The sequence below is a fragment of the Trichechus manatus genome, unplaced genomic scaffold (genome assembly GCF_000243295.1).
Source record: "Trichechus manatus latirostris isolate Lorelei unplaced genomic scaffold, TriManLat1.0 scaffold00249, whole genome shotgun sequence".
Classification (NCBI taxonomy): Eukaryota; Metazoa; Chordata; class Mammalia; order Sirenia; family Trichechidae; genus Trichechus; species Trichechus manatus.
The window spans coordinates 2,787,740-2,810,054 of NW_004444185.1; the positions used below are offsets into that span (position 1 = coordinate 2,787,740).

General features: G+C 40.4%; 1 protein-coding gene across 3 annotated transcripts in view; it reads right to left on the reverse strand.

Annotated features, from left to right (window-relative positions):
- Positions 1-251: 251 nt before the first annotated feature.
- Positions 252-22,315, reverse strand: part of LOC101360288 (nuclear body protein SP140-like protein) — a 37,101-nt gene continuing 15,037 nt past the window's right edge. The window contains exons 6-16 of one of the 3 annotated variants that reach the window (XM_023724478.1): positions 20,567-20,620; positions 11,821-11,895; positions 10,439-10,543; positions 6,366-6,508; positions 5,225-5,272; positions 4,351-4,392; positions 2,994-3,109; positions 2,189-2,297; positions 1,832-1,909; positions 1,468-1,611; positions 252-689 (exon numbers count right to left, since the gene is read on the reverse strand). In XM_023724478.1, the coding sequence (XP_023580246.1) occupies positions 582-689; positions 1,468-1,611; positions 1,832-1,909; positions 2,189-2,297; positions 2,994-3,109; positions 4,351-4,392; positions 5,225-5,272; positions 6,366-6,508; positions 10,439-10,543; positions 11,821-11,895; positions 20,567-20,620 (1,022 nt within the window). In that variant the 3' untranslated portion in view covers positions 252-581. The remainder of the gene's footprint in view (positions 690-1,467; positions 1,612-1,831; positions 1,910-2,188; positions 2,298-2,993; positions 3,110-4,350; positions 4,393-5,224; positions 5,273-6,365; positions 6,509-10,438; positions 10,544-11,820; positions 11,896-20,566; positions 20,621-22,315) is intronic. The other 2 variants (XM_023724479.1, XM_023724480.1) reach the window with 2 other exon arrangements.

Here is a 22,315-nt window from a genome sequence, read left to right on the forward strand (position 1 = left end):
TTCTTAAAATGCAAGACGATTGTACCAGCTAGTTATCCCCTTCACCTATAGCTCATCTAATTTACTACAGGTACAATTCTTGGCAATTGTTACTATTATAGCACCCCAGGGACTATCAACAGTCCCCCACCACTGTCTGGCTAGAGAGTGATTCTATTCCAGAATCCCATTCTAAGAGTGTGCTTTCTAGGACCATTTCTGGTACTAACTCTCCTCGGTTGGGTTCCCTAGAAGCAGAGAGTGAGATGAAGTATCTTAAACAAGTGATTTATTATGAGAGTTCTCTCAGATGGGGCAAGAAGAAAGCACAATAGGGTAGCAGGGAAAAGCTAAGCAAGAATGTGGCTGCATCTGGAGACTGAACCAGCCTTATTTCACGGGGTGCACAGGAGCATGGATCACACCACATCACTGGTTCCACCATGAAGCAAGGGGGCATAACCTCCAGATGAAGCTGATTCCCTTTGGCCCAGGGCAGTTCTGGGAGGGGTAGCGTCAGCAGCTGGTCAACACTCAGAGCAGCAGTGGATGGGAAGACCTGCCCAGAAAAGAGCATTTGGCCAGGGCATCTACATTATTCATTACACCAGTGAACTCTTCTCATTTGTTTCCTGAAGAGCAAATACTTCCTTGAAATTCTTCTCAAATTCAGCCTCCAGCCTAAGTCCCATTTGGCCAAAGTCCTTGTACTGAAAAAAATAAAAAAGACAAAAATAATGAAACTTATTGTTAGGGTCCTTAGACACCCTCCAATTCAGAATGATCAGAACCCTCCTGTTAAACACCCTAAGTGTTAACTGAGAGTTACATTAGGTTAACCTCAAACACTCATCGGGCTAAAAGTAACTGCTGTTCTGAGAGTATGAATATTTCCCGTTAACGAGACTGCACTTGAGGCCTATTATTTACTTATTTTAGTGAGAATTATTAAAATAATCTGTTCTCTGTAACAATTCAGGCAGTACAGAAGTATCTAAAATAAAATCTATGGCCTCTTCCTTTTCCCACAGTCACATCGATTCCTCAGGTGAGCCCTGTAACTATAGGGACCATCACTGGAAAGTTCACATGTAACAGAATCTGGGCTTGGAGAGCTCTGAGAAGTCTGATGCAGTGTATTTAGGGGGAGAGAAGAAGCACACTCTGACTTTAAAATCCCATTCTCCTCTCCTTATGTGCAGGAGCAGGATGTCCTCTACTGTCCTCTATGGGCTCCAGTCACCTCTGCAGAGCAGAAGGAGCTCTCAGAGACCCGGGCTTCAGGTTGCAGTGAAACCAGCTGGCTCACTGTCACTTTGCCACAATGAGCTTAGGCCCTGACCTGAAAAAGCCGTTCACTTCCGGAATCCTTGCTTATGTAGGTTTGCTACAGCATAAGGGAAGCTGTGAAGTTCCCAGGTGCCAGAAAAAGGGGACAGAGTGGCTCCATACAAAGGAAAGGAAGTGGAAGCAGGGAAAGCCACCCACCTTGTAGGATGCTCTGTGGTTCTGAAAGATGAGGCGCATGTCCTGCACGAAGCCCCCAACTTGGTGGTAACCCTTCTCATTCAGCCTCTTCTTGATTTTGTTCAACCACATGGGTTCCTTTAGGACCTGAGAATCTTCTCTATTCTGGGGACAAAAATGCCAAAGGTAGCACTATTAGCATAGTTCAGTGTCTACCTTCTAAGGATTCCCATCAAATCCAACTAAAATACCACAAGGTAAAGACAATGGCAGTTCGCTCTCTCACTCCCATGGGATTCAGCTCATAAATCCCACCAATGACAGTTTCAAGGACATGTGACCCACCAGTGGTCAGTAATCATGGCTTGTTGTTGTTGTTACTTACATAATAATAATATGGGATGTTGGCAAAAAAGGAGCTCTCTGAACAGCAATAGACCTTCAAAAGGAGGAACTCACATTTCTGCAAAAGGAGGAGGTTATAAACGAAAAGCAGCTTGGAAGAATGAGCCTGACCCATGCCCAGACAGAACCCATGACTCAAACCAGTCATCCAGAAGGCTCCCCAAGCATGCGTGGCTCTTGGAAATGGACAAGTAATGGCTTGAAAACAAGGCTTGTTGTTAAAACCATGTGATTGAGGCATGGCTTAGAAGAACATACTCCCTTTGGGTGCTTTGCATGGTTGTGCTTCTCACGTGTGAAGGGAAAGGAGAAGGCTTGGGGCTTGCAGTTGACTCACCAACTGTTCCTCAGGCAACATCTCCCTCTCCAGGATCTCAGCCTCCTGTTGACACTGTTCGTTTCCTGAAGAATCCTTCATCTTGCAGAAGATGCAGCTCCATGGGGTCCTGGGAGATCAGGCATAAAATGAGCAAGGGGCAAGTCCCCATGTCTGCCACTGGGCAATAGGCTCAGCAGTGGACTGACACCTCTTAGAGAATTTAGACCCCCATGTGCGGCCTCATGCCAATGACCCCCTCCTTTGGTGGTAGTACCAGGGGTGTCAGCCCGCAGTGGGTGGTGTCACGGTGAGTGATGGTCTCTTCTTTCCCTGTCTAAGCTGCTGGGTGCACAAGGATCCCTGCCTGCAAGGCCTGAGTTAACAGAAAGTGGACATTAACCCCTGGAGGACTTGGGCCTTCATCTACCTAACGGGACCAGGGTGAAATACAGGCGCTGGGTGATGCTTCCTGAGTTTTCTGAATAAGCACAGAACACAAACAACAGGACTTTTCTGTCCCAAATCTTTTGGACAAGAGTCCACGCTGCAAAATGTCTAGGAAAGGACAATAACAGGATGAAGGCAAAGGGGCCCAGTTACTGTCTTCAGAGTCACAGAGGAGGTGTCTTTGATACACAAAGAGCAGTAAGCTCTTGAGCCAGCCCCATTAAACAGCTCTGGATCACACTTCTGGATCCCAGTACCCTAGGATCCTGCTCCTTCCCCATCTAGACACAAGCAGGAACTCTGCAACGTGAGTGTTCACAGCAGGAGGAGGGGTCCCTATTAAGAGGGGAGGGAACGGGGACTGCGTCTTACTAACCTCTCAACTTCCACAGGTGGGATGTGACATTCCTCATGATAGGATCTCGAACAAGTGTCACAGCAGAACAGCTTTCCCCTTTTCCGGCATACCTCACAGTCATCTGAGTTTCCCGGCTGGAATGTGAAATAATGCCCACATCACTGAGATTGGCAAAGCCTCGAAGGCCAACACAGTGGGAATCTAAAATACATTGCCTTTGCATGCACAGCATGGACACGTACATGCTTCTCCCTGAGACATGAAGGAACAACACTGGAGATTCCAGAGAAGACATTCTGGTCTGCAGTGAAGTTTAGGAGGAGGGGTCTGTGTGTCAGACCAGAAAAGGTCTGCTTATAGAACCAGAGATCCTAACACGGAATGATAAACAGCAACATAAGATGAGAACTGTATATGGCTCTGAATAATGTTATTTACCCTGCAGATAAAATAGTATCCTGAAATAACCTGTTACATCCATTGGCCTATAGCACAATGACTAAATTGGCTCATGGAAGAGTGATTTACTGAGAATTTAATATGATGGATTAAATTTCTTAGGAAGCACTACTTTCTGTTCATTATATGAAAACAGAGTTTACAGACCAATTATAAAGAGAGCGATACATAGACACTATTTATGCCAAAAACCTGGTCAGTGACCAGGCATTTGGGTGCAAGGGAGGCCCCAGTGGTTTAGTTCATGATAATTAGTATTAACATGTGGATCAGCAAATATCTGAGTGACAAGTGTGCAGGTACTGCTTTCCTGGTCCACCTTCTGTGATCGAGTGGAGACAGCTTAAGAACAACTGGTGGGTAGCTCTAACCCCAGATAGAAACACGTTGTCTATGTCACAGTTGTTGGAGAAGTTTCTACCTCTTGTGACTATCTTGGGAACCCGATATGAGACAGACTCGGAGACTGACCCACTCACTGATGAGCAGTGGGTGAAAGGAAACTGGAAAGTTGAGGAGCAGAAGGTGGCAGGGATGACAGTGCCCACCATTCTCTGCCATGGACTATTCTTCTCCAAACACATCTGGTTCTATGCCATCACTCCCTGGGTTTACTCTATCAGCTTTGCTGCTGTATGTTTCCTTTCTGGGTCTTCCTCCCCCATACAAACTTCAAAGGACAAAATTCCTCAGGTTTCTGTCCTTAACTCCTTAACTCCCCCATATGATCAGAGTCACTCTCGTAGCTTCAGTTACATCTTTATGTCTACAGCTCCCGGATGTTCAGCTTCTCCTCTGCATTCATGCACCTCCCTATGTCCACCCAACATCTCCTCTTGGACTCTTGAAGCACACCTCCAACTTATCCTGTGAAAATTTAACGTGTCCCTCTGTTGGTTAGGGAGTTAGTACTTACATAAGGGTCAACTAAGTCATTGTTGTGAGGCTCCAATCTTTTCTGTTGAAAAGAGAGAATGGTTGAGTGACAACGTTGAATGTGATTGTTGCATCCACCATTTATCTGAACACCCATCTCTTCAAGGGATTCAAGCCAGTCTATTCTTTATTCCATATCTGTTTTTATAGACCTCTGTATCTATTACCCATTGTCCTTGAGTCAATTCCAACCCATAGCGACCCTATAGGACAGAGCTGAACTGCCCCATAGGGTTTCCAAGCAGCAGCTGGTGGATTCGAACTCTTGGTTAGCAGTCGAGCTCTTAATCACTGTGCCACCAGGGCTCCATGTATCTACTGGAAGAATAAACAGTGCCAAAGTATCACAGTTTAGCCCAATGCAAGTTCCATCCCCTGCTCTATATGGTTTCATACTGTCCCAGGCTGAACTGTCTACTAGACTGAGGTAATCTGAATGTGAGGAAACTTTAGCAGCATCACATTTCATTAAAGTTAGAAAACAGTAACGTTAGTGAAAAAATATGGGTTCAAGATGATCCTATCACATTATCTTGGAATGCTTTTAGGTATTCCATAATCATGCTTGCTTTCCCAACTTTGACACCCTTATGACATTTGCTTTTGTTGCTAAAACACATCCATGATGTTTATTTTGATGGCTTATCACCATCTCCATCTCAAACGGTTTAACATCCAAAGAACACCTGGCCTTATATGTAACATAGTTCAAAGTAATAACTCTGAAGACACACACCAAAAACAGAAAAAGAAAAGGAGCTTAATATTGCCAAATTGAGAAACCATAAAATAAATTTTGTACATGTAAAATCAGTTATATGATGAGAACTTGTATAAAGTTATGTAATAATCACCTTTTTTCTCCTGTGATATGTTCTTGGAGGATCAGGTAGAAACTCTTCCTGATAGACAAAAAGATCCCAGTATGTGGTTAGTCTTTGTTTCTGCTTTGTGAGTCTGGCATTTCCGACCTCCTCCCAAATATTTTTACCTGTGTGACCCACTGCCAGCTCAAACCCGAGGTGTCTACATGAGAAACCATCTCCCTCTCCTCACCGGTTCCTCTACTAGACTTCAACTGATGGTAGCTGGAAAATCATTTCTAGAACGTTTTTCCTTTCCCTTATGCTTCATTCCCAAGTCCTGAACGTTTTTCCTTCACAATCTCTTTTATACCCATCACCTCTTTTCCATTCCCACCAGTGTCACTTTGGCTTGAATCTATATACTAGGGCTATTCAAGCAACGCACACTTTTGCATGGCTACTGGGTGTCAGATACTATGATCATCCTTGCGCATACGAAGATGGATAAACGCTTGATGAGTCTAGAGAGCAAAGTGGATGTATAGATGGATAATGATGAAACAGTGTAAGAAGATTTCTAATAACAGGCTCAGGGAGCCCTGGAAAAGGATGACCAGGGCCAGGTCAGTCAGGGAGTATTCAGAGAGGGTGACACTGGAGGTAAGCATTGTAGGTTGCGTATGGGTTTTGTTGGCAGAAAGACATAAAGTTGTTCCAAGACTCTGTGGCTATCTAATGTTTTAAATACATCATCTCCCTCCTCAGCAGACTTCACTCGTTCTCTGCTGTCTAGATTATGAGTTTAAACTCATAACCCCACTGATAGACCATGCCCTGTTGTACATAACCTATCTACCTAAGCCTACAGAGCCAACCTGATCTTGGCTCTGGTTTTCATGCTGTCAACTCTTCTTTCTTTTAGTGCATAAAGTTGTCTGCATGCACCCAAGTCAGGATGACTTTCCCTCCTCTGAGCTTCCGTATCTTTTCTTGAGGGGGTCCTCTTACAATATTGATGTGCTGGACTATACTATGGTTATGAATGTGGGGTCCCTCTGTTCCAAATGAGGGGAGAAACTCAGGGAATCAGGGCTTTAGCTATAATGCAACAAATATTTGGTAAGTAAATGTGACCTTTTTATTAGGATATAAGGCAGGGCACAACTTCTGCCCCTTGTCACTGGAATACCTTTATCAGCCACCGTAGGGGCCGTCCTCCACAGCGCACACTCATCTTCCAATTCTTTGATCTTGTATAACCTCCTTGGATTTCAAATTCCCTGGGGGTGAACCAGTTTCCATCCTCATGCTGTATACACTTTTCCGAGACTCCTGTAAGACGAGGGTAAGTCGATCCTGAGATCTTTGTCCCCAGAGCTCAGACTGGGGCTCCCATCACAATGGATCTGGAGTCAACCAATTTGGGCTCAAGATCAATAGCAGGAGGGTCTGTCCTCCCCTCTTAGACTTACAGGGACCCAAACCTATCCTGAAATTCCCCTCAAAGCAGATTCCTGCTATGTCTGCACATTTCTTTGACTTCTATGCTTGAAAAAGGTGAAAATTACTACCAAAACAAACCTTTTAAAAGTATTTCAAAATCATTTAGGAGGGAAGACTAGGTGTTTCTAAAGGATGGGAGGATTTCAATTTGCTACTGAATTCTGGGGATAGAGAACCAGCCAGAGTCTCCAGCTGGGCCCGGGGGCTAATGTGAAGGCAGAATCCAGAATTGCCTTTTGGGTTATATGACTAAGATCTTAGGTGGATGCCCTGAAGCTCAGAATGTCACCATAGAAACATCTGCATCCTCTGCTATATTACTTTTCATTCAGTTTGTTGTCAGTATCGAGCAGAGATTTTCCCATCCATGATTTCATGGATAAAAACCATTGCTGTCTAGTCAATGCCGACTCATAGTGACCCTGTAGGATATAGTAGAATTGCGCCATAGGTTTTCCAAGGCTGTAATCTTTATGGAAGCTCACTGCCACGTCTTTGTCTTGTGGAACGGCCGGTGGGTTTGAACAGTCAACCTTTTGGTTAGCAGCTGAGCGCTTAACCACTGCATTACCAGGGCTCCTTGATTTCATGGGTAGCCAATATTAAATAATTATGAAATGTTATCCAGCAGAAAAGTTAACATACATAAAAGACACTCATATGCTGAGTATCATTAGTCATTAGAGAAATGCAAATCAAAACCACAATAAGATACCACTTCACATCCACTAAGATGGTCATAATCATGGAGACAGACAATAACAAACGTTGGTGAGGATGTGGAGAAACTGGAACCCTCATTCACTGCCCGTGGGAATGTAAAGTGGTGCAGCCACTGTGGAAAACAGTTTGGTAGTTCCTCAAAAAACAATTAAACAGTTATTATATAATCCAGCAATTTCACTCCTAGGTATGTACCCAAGGGGAAGTGAAAACATATGTTCCACAAAAACTCGTACATGTACGTTTATCACAGCACTATTCATAATAGCCAAAAAGTGGTAACAACCCAAATGTCCTTCAACTGATGAAAGGACAAACAAATGTGGTATTATCCATACAATGGAATATTATATTATTTGGCAAGAAAAAGGGATGGAATACTGATTCATGCCACATAACATGGATGAACCTTGAAATCATCATGCTAAGTGAAAGAAGCAAGTCACAAAAGATCATATATTATATGATTCCATTTATATCAAATGTTCAGAATAGGCAAATCTGTACAGAAGAAAATAGATTAGTTGTTGCTTCAGGCTGGCAGACAGGGTGAGGTGGGAATGGGGATTGATTGCTAATGGGCATGGTTTTTTTTTTTTTTTAACAGGAGACAAAAATGTTCTAAAAGTAGATTGTAACGATGGTTGTACAACCCTGTGAGTATGTACAAAAACTAATAAATTGTATACTTTAAAGTGGGCAAATTATAGGGTACGTAAATTATCTCTTAATAAAGCTGTTTCAAAAAAAGATGGATGTGTAGAAATTGGAACCCTCATCCATTGCTGGTGGGACAGTAAAATGGTACGACCACTGTGGAAAGCAATTTGGAGGTTCGTCAAAACATTAAACATAAAATTATCATGCAACCCAGCAATTCTGCTCCTAGGTATATACCCAAAAGAATTGCAACCAAGAATACAAACAGATGCATGTACACCAATATTCACTGCAATACTATTCACAATAGCCAAAAGGTGGAAACAACCCAAGTGCCTATCAACAGATGAATGGGTAAACAAAATGTGACACATACATACAATGGAATATTACTCTGCTGTAAAGAGAAATGAAACCCTGATATGTGCTACAACATGGATGAACCTTGAAAACATTATGCTGAGTCACAAAAGGACAAATATTTTATGATCTCATTTATATGAAATATATAGAATAGGCAAACATATATGGAAACTAAAGTCTGTTAATGGTTACTAGGGGTGGGAGAGAGGGAGAAAGGAGGAGTCATTGCTTGGGGGGCATTAAGGGTGATGGAAAATGGTGATGGTTGCACAGCATGATGAACGTAATAAATTTCACTGAGTTGTACATGTAAAAATGCAGATATGGCAAATTTTTGGTTATATACATATACACATACCCATACTATACACACACACACATATATATACACATATATACATATATACACACACATATATATACAGGCGGTCCCTGGCTTACGAATGAGTTCCGTTCCTAAGTCTGTCTTTAAATCGAATTTGTACATAAGTCGGAACAGTTAGGTACGATTAACATCTAACATCAGTTAGTTAAATGTTTGTCTTAGTATATAGTATAGAGTGTACCTGTCTATGCATAAAAACATTGAAGAAACACTTCCAGATGCACTAAAACATCTTTAACATAATAATACATTAATAATAATGTTTCGATGTAGTTGAGAAGTAGCTCCCGTTTCTTGGTACAAATCATTGCGTCATTGTTAGGTGCCACCAAGTCAGTTCCGAATCATAGCAACCCTGTGTACAACAGAATGATTGTTGCTATGTTTGAGGCCATTGTTGCAGCCACTGTGAAGACCCATCTTGTTGAGTAAGGGTCTTCCTCTTTTTCGATGACCCTCTACTTTACCTAGCATGATAACCTTCTCCAGGGACTGGTCCCTCTTGATAACATTTTCAAAGTACATGAGACAAAGTCTCACCATCCTTGCGTCTAAGGAGCATTCTGGCTGTACTTCTTCCAAGATAGATTTTTTGTTTCTTCTGGCAGCCCATAGTATATTCAATATTCTTCGCCAACACCATAATTCAAAGGTATCAATTCTTCAGTCTTCTTTATTCATTGTCCAGCTTTCACATGCATATAAGGCAATTGAAAATACCATGGATTGGGTCAGGCGCACCTTAGTCCTCAAGGTGACATCTTGCTTTTTAACACTTTAAAGAGGTCTTTTGCAGCAGAACAAACTATTGCATGATCCTCAAATTTTTAACATAGTAGGCTTTACGGGGGTTGGTTTGTAACTATAAATTGTACGTAAGTCAGACTTTTGTAACCTGGGGACTGCCTGTATACATTCACCACAATTAAAAAAAAAAAAAAAAGGCAGTCATAGGGCAAACATTTATTAATGTCCAAACAGCCATATTAAGGAAGAGAGGTCTTAGATAAAGTCCATTATAACAGATACTTTTAGAAAAGTTTTAGAATTTTCAAACACAAAACATTTCCCATCAATATGTATATTAATTCTCATATCTACACCATGAGGTAGGCTTTTAGTTATTATGTATTCTTTTCTAGATGAGTAATTTCAGGCCAAGAGAAGTCCCTTTCTCTATCCAGAAAGAAACAGTAATTCTTGGAATAGCCGAGGCTGAGACTCAGACTTTCTTATTTTAAATACTGTGATCTCACTACATAAAGCACCAGTTGTGGTGGCGATCATCCAGAGGGGACAGAGGTTATAAAGGTGGAGGTTGAGGGCCTCTTCCCTTCTCTGTCTGATTCAGAGTAAAATCGGTGACATTTTCCATCTATGGATTGAAGTTCCTGCACTTGTCTTTGGTTCTCTGGGCATCCCATGGGTACTTCCATGTGGGAGTATGCACGTAATAGGTGGGATTTTTTAAAGTGTGAAAATGTTACCTTAGGGATCCCTTCCTCCTTTTCTGAAACCAAACTTGGGGCCCAATTCCTTTAACACTGTGAAGTTCACATGGGTAATTGCTTTACTTCTGTGATTCCTTCAGATAGGAGCTGCAAATTACAAAAGACCGTGGAACCCACCTTGTTCCAATTTCTTCTTACATAATGTCCCCTTCACCTTACCACAGGTCACAGGAAGGAAAGGAGAGTGAAAATCCACAGTTTCATCTGCGTGCTTTCTTGAACCTAAAAAAGAAGATTTATTCATTCTGTTTCATTTTACAATTGTACACACCTCTGTCCTCTCCTGTTGAGGTCATTCCTATAAAGACATAATGATTCTTAGGAAGCTTGGTTCCACCAATCTCGAGTCACAAAATCTTTCTTCCTAGTGGCATTTATGATACATAACCACAGAATGTCTTCCCCAATTCCACTTCCCAAATCTCACAGAGAACAGAATGCTTTAGCCGAGAAATCAGCTTCAATAAAACTCTCTTAACTCCTAATCTCTTTGACCCCATTGATTCCTACATGACAATGAAAGACAGCTGCTGTCACCGTTGTAAAGGGAGCGTTCCAGCTAGACTATCTTACTGCAGATAGATAGATAGAGACAATGTCAGAGACTGTTCTTGTATCTCCCCATTTGAGCACCGACTAGACTCTCCGTTTGAGCAGGAGAACGATCGGACAAAGGAGATGGCGTCTAGTACCTACCTTCTCTTTTTGTTCTCCACTTTATTTCTCCTTTACCTCTGCTTTGTCTATGGCGGAAAAAGGGGCTCAGGGAGCTCTAGAATCATCATCAAATTGCACAGGGAGTGGGGTACTTAGGACCCAATTTCAGGGACAGAGTGAGAGTAAAAGGTCTCACTCCTGGAGGACAAGCAACTGCCCCTGCCCTTTCAGTCAAAGTTGCAGAGGCTGCGCTTTCTTGTCATGATGGTGGAAGGAGAGCTCTCCATGGTCCTGAGATCAGTTTTCAGGTAGACAGAGTATTAGAACTGGGATTGGCAGAGAAGTACTCTTGGTTTTATTCCCCCCCTTCCTTTACAGATGAGGAAACTGACACAAAAGAATTCAAGTGATGGGTCCAAGCCCACTCAAAGAGGAAGTTTTAGGACATAAACCCGACTATTACTCTGGGCAACCCTTGGCGTGCAACCTGTGGTTCTCTGTGTAGCAAGAGGCAGGTCAGCTAAACAACTTGTAGGTCATACCTTTACATGGCAACGGACTATTTCCTGCCTCAAAGTTATCAGCTCAGTGGAGGCAGCCCTACTGTGGCCCCTGGACACTGGGGTCTGGCTGCAGATCCATCACCAAGTTACTTGCCTGTGGTACTATCATCTTTCTCTTCCCGACACGTTGTCAAAATTCACTAAACTTGATACATTTCTCAGCAGTTAGTACAGCTACATATAGCAGTTAAGGAAATGGATTTATTACTAAAAATCAGAGTAAAGCACAGAAATTTATGTGTTTAGCTACTGAAAGTGTGTTTGTCTTTTCTTCTTTACCTCTTGGTCGGCCTCTTTTTAGTGGGGCTTTATTTCTCTGAGTTAAATGTTTCCTAGGTCTGCCTCTCTTTCTCCCTGAGTAAATACAAAAATATAAACATAGTCACAGATGAGCATTGAAAATAATAGTGTTTTTCAAAAATTCCATTTAAATATAACTTACCAAGAGCCTATCTAATAAATAAAGAAAAATATATAATTCCTAGCCTTTAAGCTACCAAGATGTTGATAGCTAACCTTAGGTTCATCCTAGAGTTCATTTTATAAATCTTCACATAAGTCTAAAAGAAAAAAGTGAACAACTAAAATCAGAACTTCCCTTATATCTCAAACAGCAGTGTTTTAGGTGTCTAATATATGCGAAACACTTGCAAACCTGCTAACTTATTTAATCTTTGCAGCAAACATATGAGATAGGGATAATGATCACCCTCATTCCAGAAACTCAAGCATTCAGAGAAAATTCAGACAAAAACTACAAAATTAAGTGAAGGCCTCACAGGTTTCCTTCAGTAGAGAGAAATACATGGGTGCTCTGTGGGTTAAATTCCACACATCTGTCAGTTTGTCTTACTGTGGGGGCTTGCATGTTGCTGTGATGCTGGAAGCTATGCCACTAATATTCAAATACCAGCAGGGTCACCCATGGTGGACACGTTTCAGCTGAGCTTCCAAACTAAGACAGTCTAGGAACAAGGACCTGGCAGTCTACTTCCAAAAAAAATTAGCCAGTGAAAACCTTATGAATAGCACGAGAACATTATCTGATACAGTGCTGTACGATGAGCCTCTCAGGTTGGAAGGCACTCAAAAGATGACTGGGGAAGAGCTGCCTCCTCAAAGTAGAGTTGACCTTAATGATGTGGATGGAGTCAAGCTTTCGGGACCTTCATTTGTTGATGTGGCATGACTCAAAATGAGAAGAAACAGCTGCAAACATCCATTAATAATAGGAAAGTGGACTGTACGAAGTGTGAATCTAGGAAAATTGGAAGTCGTCAAAAATGAAACGGAATGCATAAACATCAATATCCTAGGCCTTAGCGAGCTGAAATGGACTGGTATTGGCCATTTTTGAATTGAACAATCATATGGTCTACTATGCTGGGAATGACAATTGAAGAAGAATAGCACTGCATTCATTGTCAAAAAGAACATTCATCATCAAAAAGAACATTTCAAGATCTATCCTGAAGTACAACGCTGTCAGTGATAGGATAATATCCATATGCCTAAAAGGAAAACTAGTTAATAGAACTATTATTCAAACTTATGCACTAACCACTAAGGCCAAAGATGAAGAAACTGAAGATTGATACCAACGTCTGCAGTCTGAAATTGATCAAACATGCAATCAAGATGCATTGATAATTACTGGCGATTGAAATGTGAAAGTCCGAAACAAAGTAAGATTGGTAGTTGGAAAAGATGGCCTTGGTGATAGAAATGATGCCGGAGATCCCATGATAGAATTTTGTGAGACCAATGACTTCTTCATTGCAAATAACTTTTCTCACCAACATAAACGGCAACTATACATGTGAACCTTGCCAGATGGAATACACAAGAATCAAATTGACTACATCTGTGGAAAGAGACGATGGAAAAGCTCAGTATCATCAGTCACAACCAGGCCAGGGGCCAACTGTGGAACAGCCATCAATTGCTCATAGGCAAGTTCAAGTTGAAGCTGAAGAAAATTAGAACAAGTCCACCACAGCCAAAGTACGACCTTGAGTATATCCCACCTGAATTTAGAGACTATTTCAAGAATAGATTTGACACATTGAATACTAATGACTGAAGACAAGTTGTGGAATGACATTAAAAACTTCATACATGAAGAAAGCAAGAGATCATTAAAAAGACAGGAAGGAAAGAAAAGACCAAAACGGATGTCAGAAGAGACTCTGAAACTTGCTCTTGAACGTCCAGTAGCTAAAGTGAAAGGAAGAAATGATGAAGTAAAAGAGCCGAACAAAAGATTTCAAAGGGCAGCTTGAGAAGACAAAGTAAAGTATTATAATGACATTGCAAAGACCTGGAGTTAGAAAACCAAAAGGGAAGAACATACTTCACATTTCTAAAACTGAAAGAACTGAAGAAAAAACTCAAGCCTCGAGTTGCAATAGTGAAGGATTCTATGGGGAAAATATTAAACGATGAAGGAAGCATCAAAAGAAGATGGAAGGAGTACACGGGGTCACTATACCAAAAAGAATTGCTTGACATTCAACCATTTCAGGAGGTAGCATATGATCAGGAACTGATGGTACTGAAGGAAGAAGTCCAAGCTGCACTGAAGACACTGGCAAAAAACAAGGCTCGGGAATTGACGAAAAATCAACTGAGATGTTTCAACAAATGGATACAGCGCTGGAAGTGCTCACTTGTCTATGCCAAGAAATTTGGAAGACAGCTACCTGGCCAACCGGCTGAAAGAGATCTATATATATGCCTATTCCCATGACAGGTGATCCAACAGAATGATTATCAAACAATATCATTAATATTACACACAAGTAAAATTTTGCTGAAGGTCATTCAAAAGCAGTTGCAGCAGTACATTGACAGGGAACTGTCAGAAATTCAAGCCAGATGCACAAGACGGCGTGGAATGAGGGATATCATTGCTGATGTCAGATGGATCCTGGCTGAAAGCAGAGAATACCAGAAAGATGTTTACCTGCGTTTTATTGACTATGCAAAGGCATTTGACTGTGTGGATCATAACAAATTATGGATAATATTGTGAAGAATGGGAATTCCAGAACACTTAATTGTGTTCATGAGGAATCTGTACATAGATCAAGAGGCAATTGTCCAAACAGAACAAGGGGATACTGTGTGGTTTAAAGTCAGGAAAGTCAGGGTTGTATCCTTTCACTATATTTATTCCATCTGTACGCTGAGCAAATAATCCAATAAACTGGACTATATGAAGAAGAATGAGACATCAGGATTGGAGGAAGACTCGTTAACAACCTGCGTTACTCATATGACACAAGCTTGCTTGCTGAAAGTGAAGAGGACTTGAAGCACTTACTGATGTAGATCCAAGACTACAGCCTTCAGTATGGATTACAGCTCAACATAAAGAAAACACAAATCCTCACAACTGGACCAATAAACAATATCATGATAAATGGAGAAAAGATTGAAGTTGTCAAGAATTTCATTTTATCTGGATCCACAATCAACACCCTTGGAAGCCGCAGTCAAGAAATCAAATGAGGCATTGCACTGGGCAAATCTGCTGCAAAAGACCTCTTTAAAGTGTTCAAAAGCAAATATGTCACTTTAAGGACTAAAATGCACCTGACCCAATCCATAGTGTTTTCAATCGCCTCATACGCATGTGAAAGCTGGACAATGAATAAAGACCACGGCAGAATTGATGGCTTTGAATAATGGTGTTGGTGGAAGAATATGGACTATACCATGGACTGCCAAAAAAATGAACAAATCTGTCTTGGAAGAAGTACAGCCAGAATGTTCCTTATAAGTGAGGATGGTGAGATTTTGTCTCACATACTTTGGACATGTTATCAGGAGGGACCAGTCCCTGGAGAAGGACATCATGCTTGGTAAAGTAGAGGGTCAGTGTAAAAAAGGAAGATCCTTAATGAGATGGGTTGACACAGTGGCTGCAACAATGGGCTCAAACATAGCAATGGTTGTAAAGATGGTGCAGGACCAGGCAGTGTTTTGTTCTGTTGTACATAGGGTTGCGATGAGTCGGAACCAGTTCAACAGCATCCAACAAACCTAATAATTGGACTTTAAAATATGATTGTGTAGATTTACTAATTCAAAATTGGCAATAATTTAGAAAATGAGTTTTAGACCTCATTGTCTAGACAAAAGTAGTTCCTTAGACAGTTACTAACATAAAAGATTTCAGGGATCTGATTAAAAATAATTCATTCTAATTATAGGAGATTTAGAAAATAAAAATTGTATGAAATAACACCACCCAGAGATAAACACAATTGCTGAAAAATATTTTCATAGTCTTTTCTCTTTACATATGTTACTTTTTAAATAACATTATAAAAGTTGAACATGTAAATATCTGAATATACACATTGTCATGGATTGAATTATGTCTCCCACAAAAAGCGTGCATCAATTTGGCTGGGCTATGGTTCCCAGTATTGTGTGGTTGTCCTCCATTTTGTGATTGTAATTTTATGTTAAAGAGAATTAGGGTGGGATTATAACACTCTTACTAAAGTCACTTCCTTGATCCAACATAAAGGGAGTTTCCCTGGGCTGTGGTCTGTACCACCTTTTATCTTTCAAGAGATAAAAGGAAAAAGAAGAAAGCAGAGAGTTGGGGACCTCATACCACCAAGAAAGCAGTGCCGGGAGCAGAGCGCGTTCTTTGGACCTGGGGTCCCTGAGCGGAGCAGCTCCTAGTCTGGGGGAAAATTGATGAAAAGGACAACAGAGAAAGCCTTCCCCTGGAGATGATGTCCTGAATTTGGACTTTTAGCCTACTTTACTGTGAAGAAATGAATTTCTCTTTGGTAAAGCCATTCACTTGTGGTATTTCTGTTATAGCAGCACTAGATAGCTAAGACACACATACACATTAAAAAATCACAAACAAAAATATAAACATCACCTATATTTTAATGACCAAATGTAACTACTGGATATATTTTAATGGATGAAATTCTAGTGATTTTTTAATACATCTATATTGATCTCTCTTTACATACAGATAAATATATATGTATAGATGATTTATAGATATATAAAAACATATTTCTATAAACACGCCTATTTTCTTTCATAAACCATACATATTTACAAGTAAGGCCCCAATCTGCACATATTATATCACAGTCTACTTTCTTCATTTAGCTTTCTTTGGAACGTCTTTCTAAATAAATAAATATTCTCTTGGATCTAGCAAAGAATGCCACTATTAGAAGAAACAAGGATAAGACACACAGAAAACAAACAGTAAAATGGCAGAAGTTAAGTCCTTCCTCATCAGTAATTACTTTAAATGAAAATGGATTAAACTCTCCAATTAAAGGGCAGAGATGGACAAAATTGTTAAAAAAAAATTATTCAACTATATGCTGTCTACAAGAGTCCCACATTAGATCCAAAGACACAAATAGGTTGAAAGTGAGAGGATGGAAAAAAATACTCCATGCTAATAGTAACAAAAATAGAGCTGGTGTGGCTACATTATATATCAGACAGAAGAGACTTTAAGTCAAAAACTATTATAAGAAACAAAGAAGGATATTACATAATGATAAAAGGGTCAATTCATTAAGAAGAGATAACAATTTTAAAAATATATACACCTAACAACAGGGCCCCCAAATATATGAAGCTAACCTTGACAGAATTGAAGGAGGAAATAGACAATTCTACAATAGTCGTTGGAGACTTTACTATGCCACTTTCAGTAATGGATAGAACATCTATGCAGAATATCAGTAAAGAGATAGAGGACTTGAGCAACACTATAAAGGAACTAGACTTGACAGACATATACAGAGCACTATACCCAACAGCAGCAGAATACACATTCTTCTCCAGTGTGTAAGTCTCAATAAATTAAAAAAGACTGAAATCATCACGAAGTATCTTCTCCAACCACAACAAAATAAAACTAAAAATCAATAAATGAGGGAAAAATGGAATTTACAAATATGTGGAAATTAAACAACACACTATTAAACAACCAATGGGTCAAAGAAGAAATCACAAGGGAAATTAGAAAATACATAGAAATAAATGAAAATGAAAGCCCTACATACCAAAACTCATGGGATGCAGGGAGGTGAAAGACATGCATAGTGAAAATTATAAAACTTTGCTGAAAGAAATTAAGGAAGATCTAAGTAAATGGAATGACATCTTATGCTCATGGATTGGAAGACTTAATATTGTTAAGATGCCAATAGTAACCAAAGCTATATACAGATTTAACACAATCCTTTTCAAAATTCCACAGCCTTCTTTGTAGAAATGGAAAAGCCAATCCTCAAATTCATGTTACTGAAAGGGGCCTCAAATAGTCAAATAATCTTGAAAAACAAGAACAAAGTAGAAGGACTCACACTTCTTTATTTCAAAATGTGCTACAGGCATACCTCAGAGACATTGCGGGTTCAGTTCCAGAACACTGCAATAAAGCGAGTATCGCAATAAAACGAGTCACATGAATTTTTTGGTTTCCCAGTGCATACAGAAGTTATGTTTACACTAAACTGTGGTCTATTAAGTGTGCAATAGCATATGTCTAAAAAAAATGATCATACCTTAATTAAAAAATACTTAATTGCTGAAAAATGCTAACCATCATCTGAACCTTCAGCGAGTTGTAATCTTTTTACTGGTGGAGGGCAATGGAGAGTGAACAAAAGCAAGCACAAACTAGAGGAGAGTCAACACTTACAAGAAGGAAGTGGCACTGGGTGATGTTCCCATTTTTGTGCCTTCGAGTCTGAGGGCAGGCCCCAGTCTGCACCATATGTGGCAGCTAAAACTCCAGTGGAAAATGTGCAGTGTTACTGATTTGAAGAAATTGGGGACCAAGTATGGGACAACCACAGCTTCTAGAAAGTTAGGGGCAAAATCTTGGGAAGGAGTAAACCAGAGTGAGAGAGCCCTGAAGTATCTTGTTGACCCTGGACCCATATGTGCATGGGGTAGTCTTCAAGTGGTTCAGCTAAGGCTGGAAGAAAAGAGCTGTGACTGAGCTGCCACCAATTACAGGAGGCTTTGAATTTGTTGTTAGAGTTCAGCCAGGTTAACTTCCTGGTTAAAAAAAATGATGGAAGATGATGGCTATGTTCTGTGTCATGATAGTGGTGGCATTTACATGACTGTACACCTTTGTCAAAACTTACTCAGTTATACACTTAAAAGTGGTGAATTTATTGTATGGAAACTGTATCTCAATAAATCTGACAACAAAAATAAAAATGTGTAAGACTTATATAAAGAAATCTCTAAAACTTTGTTGAAGAACATAAAAGGTGACCTGAATAAATAGTTCATTCTCCTTGTAAAAATCCCAACTCTTCCTAAATTAATCTGCAAATTTAATGTACTTCCAATCAAAGCCCCAATGTATATCATAGGAATTTATTCCATTAGACAAGAGGTTCCTCCATTTATCTTTCCTAAGTTAGCACATTTTTGGCATCTGCTGAAATGGCTGAAGGATCTATGAGTCATACTCTTAATTTCCTCAAAGAACCTTTTGCGTGTCTGTATACTCTGACTTTTTATTTCTTCCAAGGAACTAGCAAAAAAGTTTCACAACCACATTCTTGGTCTTTTCTCCAGAGCATGCTTTCCTGAGAGAAAATCTCCTACTTTTAGCATCTTTTGCAATCTGGATAGACTGAACATTTTCTAAATCGTCAAGTCCTGATAATCTGGTACCTTACATGGCAGAGGGAACTTTGAGCATGCGATTTAGTTAAAGACTTTGTGATAAGGACATTATCCTGGATCATCTGGGTGTGCCAAATCTAATCACAGACCTTAAAAGTGGAGAACTTTCCCAGTTGCAGACAGAGATTTGACTATGGAAGAATGGTCAGAGAGATGCAATGTTGTTGACTTTGAAGATGGAGGAAGGAGGCCATGAGCCAAGTAATGTGAGTGGCCTCTAAAAACTAGTTTTAACGGGAATAAAATCCAAGAGGAAAGAGATAAATCTCTCTTTAACTAAATCACACGCTCAAAGTTCCCTCTGCCATGTAAGGTACCAGATCAAAGGCTTCAGGGATTAGGATGTTGCATTGGGCTGAATAGTGTCCCCCCAAAATTCAAGTCTATGCAAAACTTCAGAATGTGACTTTATTTGGAATCAGGCCCTTTGCCGATGTGATCAAGTTAAGATGAGGTCATATTGGATTGGGGTGAGCCCTAATCCAATGCCTGGTGTCGTTATAAGAAGAGGGAAATATGACCACAGACACACACAGAAGGAAGACAGTAGTGTGGAGATGGAGGCAAAGACTGTAGCTATGCTGCCACAAGCCAAGGAACGCTAAGGATTGCCAACAGTCACCAGAAGGTAGAAGAAGCAAGGAAGGATTCTTCCCTAGAGGCTTCAGGGAGAGCATGGCCCTGCTGACACCTTGATTTTGGATCTCCAGCTTCCAGAACTATGCGAGAATAAATATCTGTTGCTTTAAGCCACCCAGTTTGTGGTAATTTGTTACAGCATCCCTAGGAAATTAATACAGACGTGGACATCTTTGGGGAGGCCATTATTCTGCCTACCACAGTATGTTGTTGCGTGCCATTGAGTTGATTCTGACTCATAGAGACCCAATGGGACAGAGTAGAACTGCCCTAGTTTCCTAGGCTGTACTCTTTATGACAGCAGATTGCCAAGTCTTTTCTTTTGCAAAGCCACTGGTGGAATCTAACTGCTGACCTTTAGGTTAGCAGCAAGTGCTTAACCACTGCGCCACCAGGACTCCTTTAGCATACCCATTGAAAAAACCCACTGCCATTGAGTTGATTCCGACTCATAGCAACCCTACAGGACAGAGCAGAACTGCCCCATAGGGTTTCCAAGGAGCGGCTGGTGGATTTGAACTGCCAACCTTTTGGTTAACAGCTGTAGCACTTAACCACTGGGCCACCAGGGCTGCTCCTTTAGCATAGCATAATAGATAATAATGAAACTTTGGCATGAAAAATACTCATTTGTAACACCAAAATCAAGAAAGTTCTTATTCACTCTTACTTCTTTTCCACTTCTGTCTTCCCAAAGTAGAGTTGTTTCCATTATCCACAGTATCTAGAAAATAGGAGGTGGTGGTGAGGGAGCCGCAATTTATAAATAGTCATCACAAATCTTAGGTCAATTCATATCGCAGAAGGCTTGAATCTATAAAGATATTTGGATTATCATTTCTCTCTTCCTTCTAAAGAAACCAAAAACCTACTGAATTAAGATGTAAGAGTCTAGGACAGACACTGGGTCTTCCTTTATTTCCCAATGGGACTTTGAAAAATGACTCTTAAATACTTACATACTCCAGTTTCCTCAGGGATTGGAACAGTTATCCTGTCTGGATCTTAACATTTTTGTGAAGATTAAATAAGATCTTATATACAAAAGTTTATAGGAAATCACTACATAAACCAATGACATGGTGGAGGGCATCCATCAAAACTATGGAAGAACAGTTGATCTGAGGTCTTCCCTCCTGACAATTAAGTAGCAGAGCGAGTTGTTATTTGAGGTCTTTGTGAGATTGTGACAAAGTGACACTATTACATTCTGCTTTCTTGGCTCCATGGAAGATTAGGGGTGAAAGAAGTGGAAATCACTGTATAAATCCAAGGCTTTATTATTAATATGCTAATTAGCAAACAAGATGCTGCCATTTTTACATCATCCACATATAATCAACAAGGACCATCCTGTTAAACATGATTTTATAAAGATTTCTTGCCTCCCTGCAGTTCCCGAAAGGATCAGCTCAAGCAAATAGAGAGAACGGGATTCTGGGGTAGACTGGACCATTTGCCACCACCCAACCTGGGTCTATGGTACCTGCTGAGCTACCCCCATCCCAAGACCCTTGGGCAGCCTTTACCCATCATGTCAGATGTTTGCCTACTTTCAGTCTTTCCTTCCTAAGCTCCTGGCACACCTTTTGAGAAACACATGATGATTGAACTCTTCCCATTTCCATTTACTGGTAGCTCCGCTGCTAGGCCAAAACTGCAACTTATGAAGACTTCATTTGTCCATCAGTGATCCCCCTTTTCCTAATTCTTCCTCTAAAGTCTGTAGTTCCAAGTTTAAAATTCTTGAAAGAAATGAAGAGTAAATGTCTATCAGACATTTGGATAAAGGTCTTCGACCCATGGATAAAAGTGCTCTGAAGATAAGTCTGGGGTAGAGGTTTGTGCATGGGAATCACTGGAATATTCAGGAAGAGGCCTATTACAATCTGAGTGTTTTGCAAATGCCATTTTGATAACTGGGGACACTTTAATCTGTTCACAGTTAATGGAAGCCAATCCTGAGGCAAAAGTTGCTTCTATCCAGTGCCTCTTAACCCAAACCTACAACATCCCAATCTGTTTCTCTCGACCTTTTATCATCTTTTCACACTCAACCAATTTCCATCCATTCTCTTTTAACTCTTTGACTACATACTTGCCTTTGCATCTCTCCTGTATTTTCCTCCTTTCTTGGTATTTATTTTCCTTTCCATATACTTTTCTCTACATTATTCTCTGATCTTTGGCAAATTCTTCAGTTATTCTTTTTCTGCTGTGTCTTATACTTACTCCCTTTCATCTCTGATTCTCCCATTTTACCTGGACCTTCTGTATCTCTCTACTGTTTCAATTCTTGTGTACTGTTGTCCTCCAGCTTTCTTTCTCTCACCGTCTCCAAAATACTCTTCTTGGACTTTGATCATAGTACCAACAGCGTTCAACTGGCCAGCTCTGTAATGAAGGTTTTCCCCGTGAA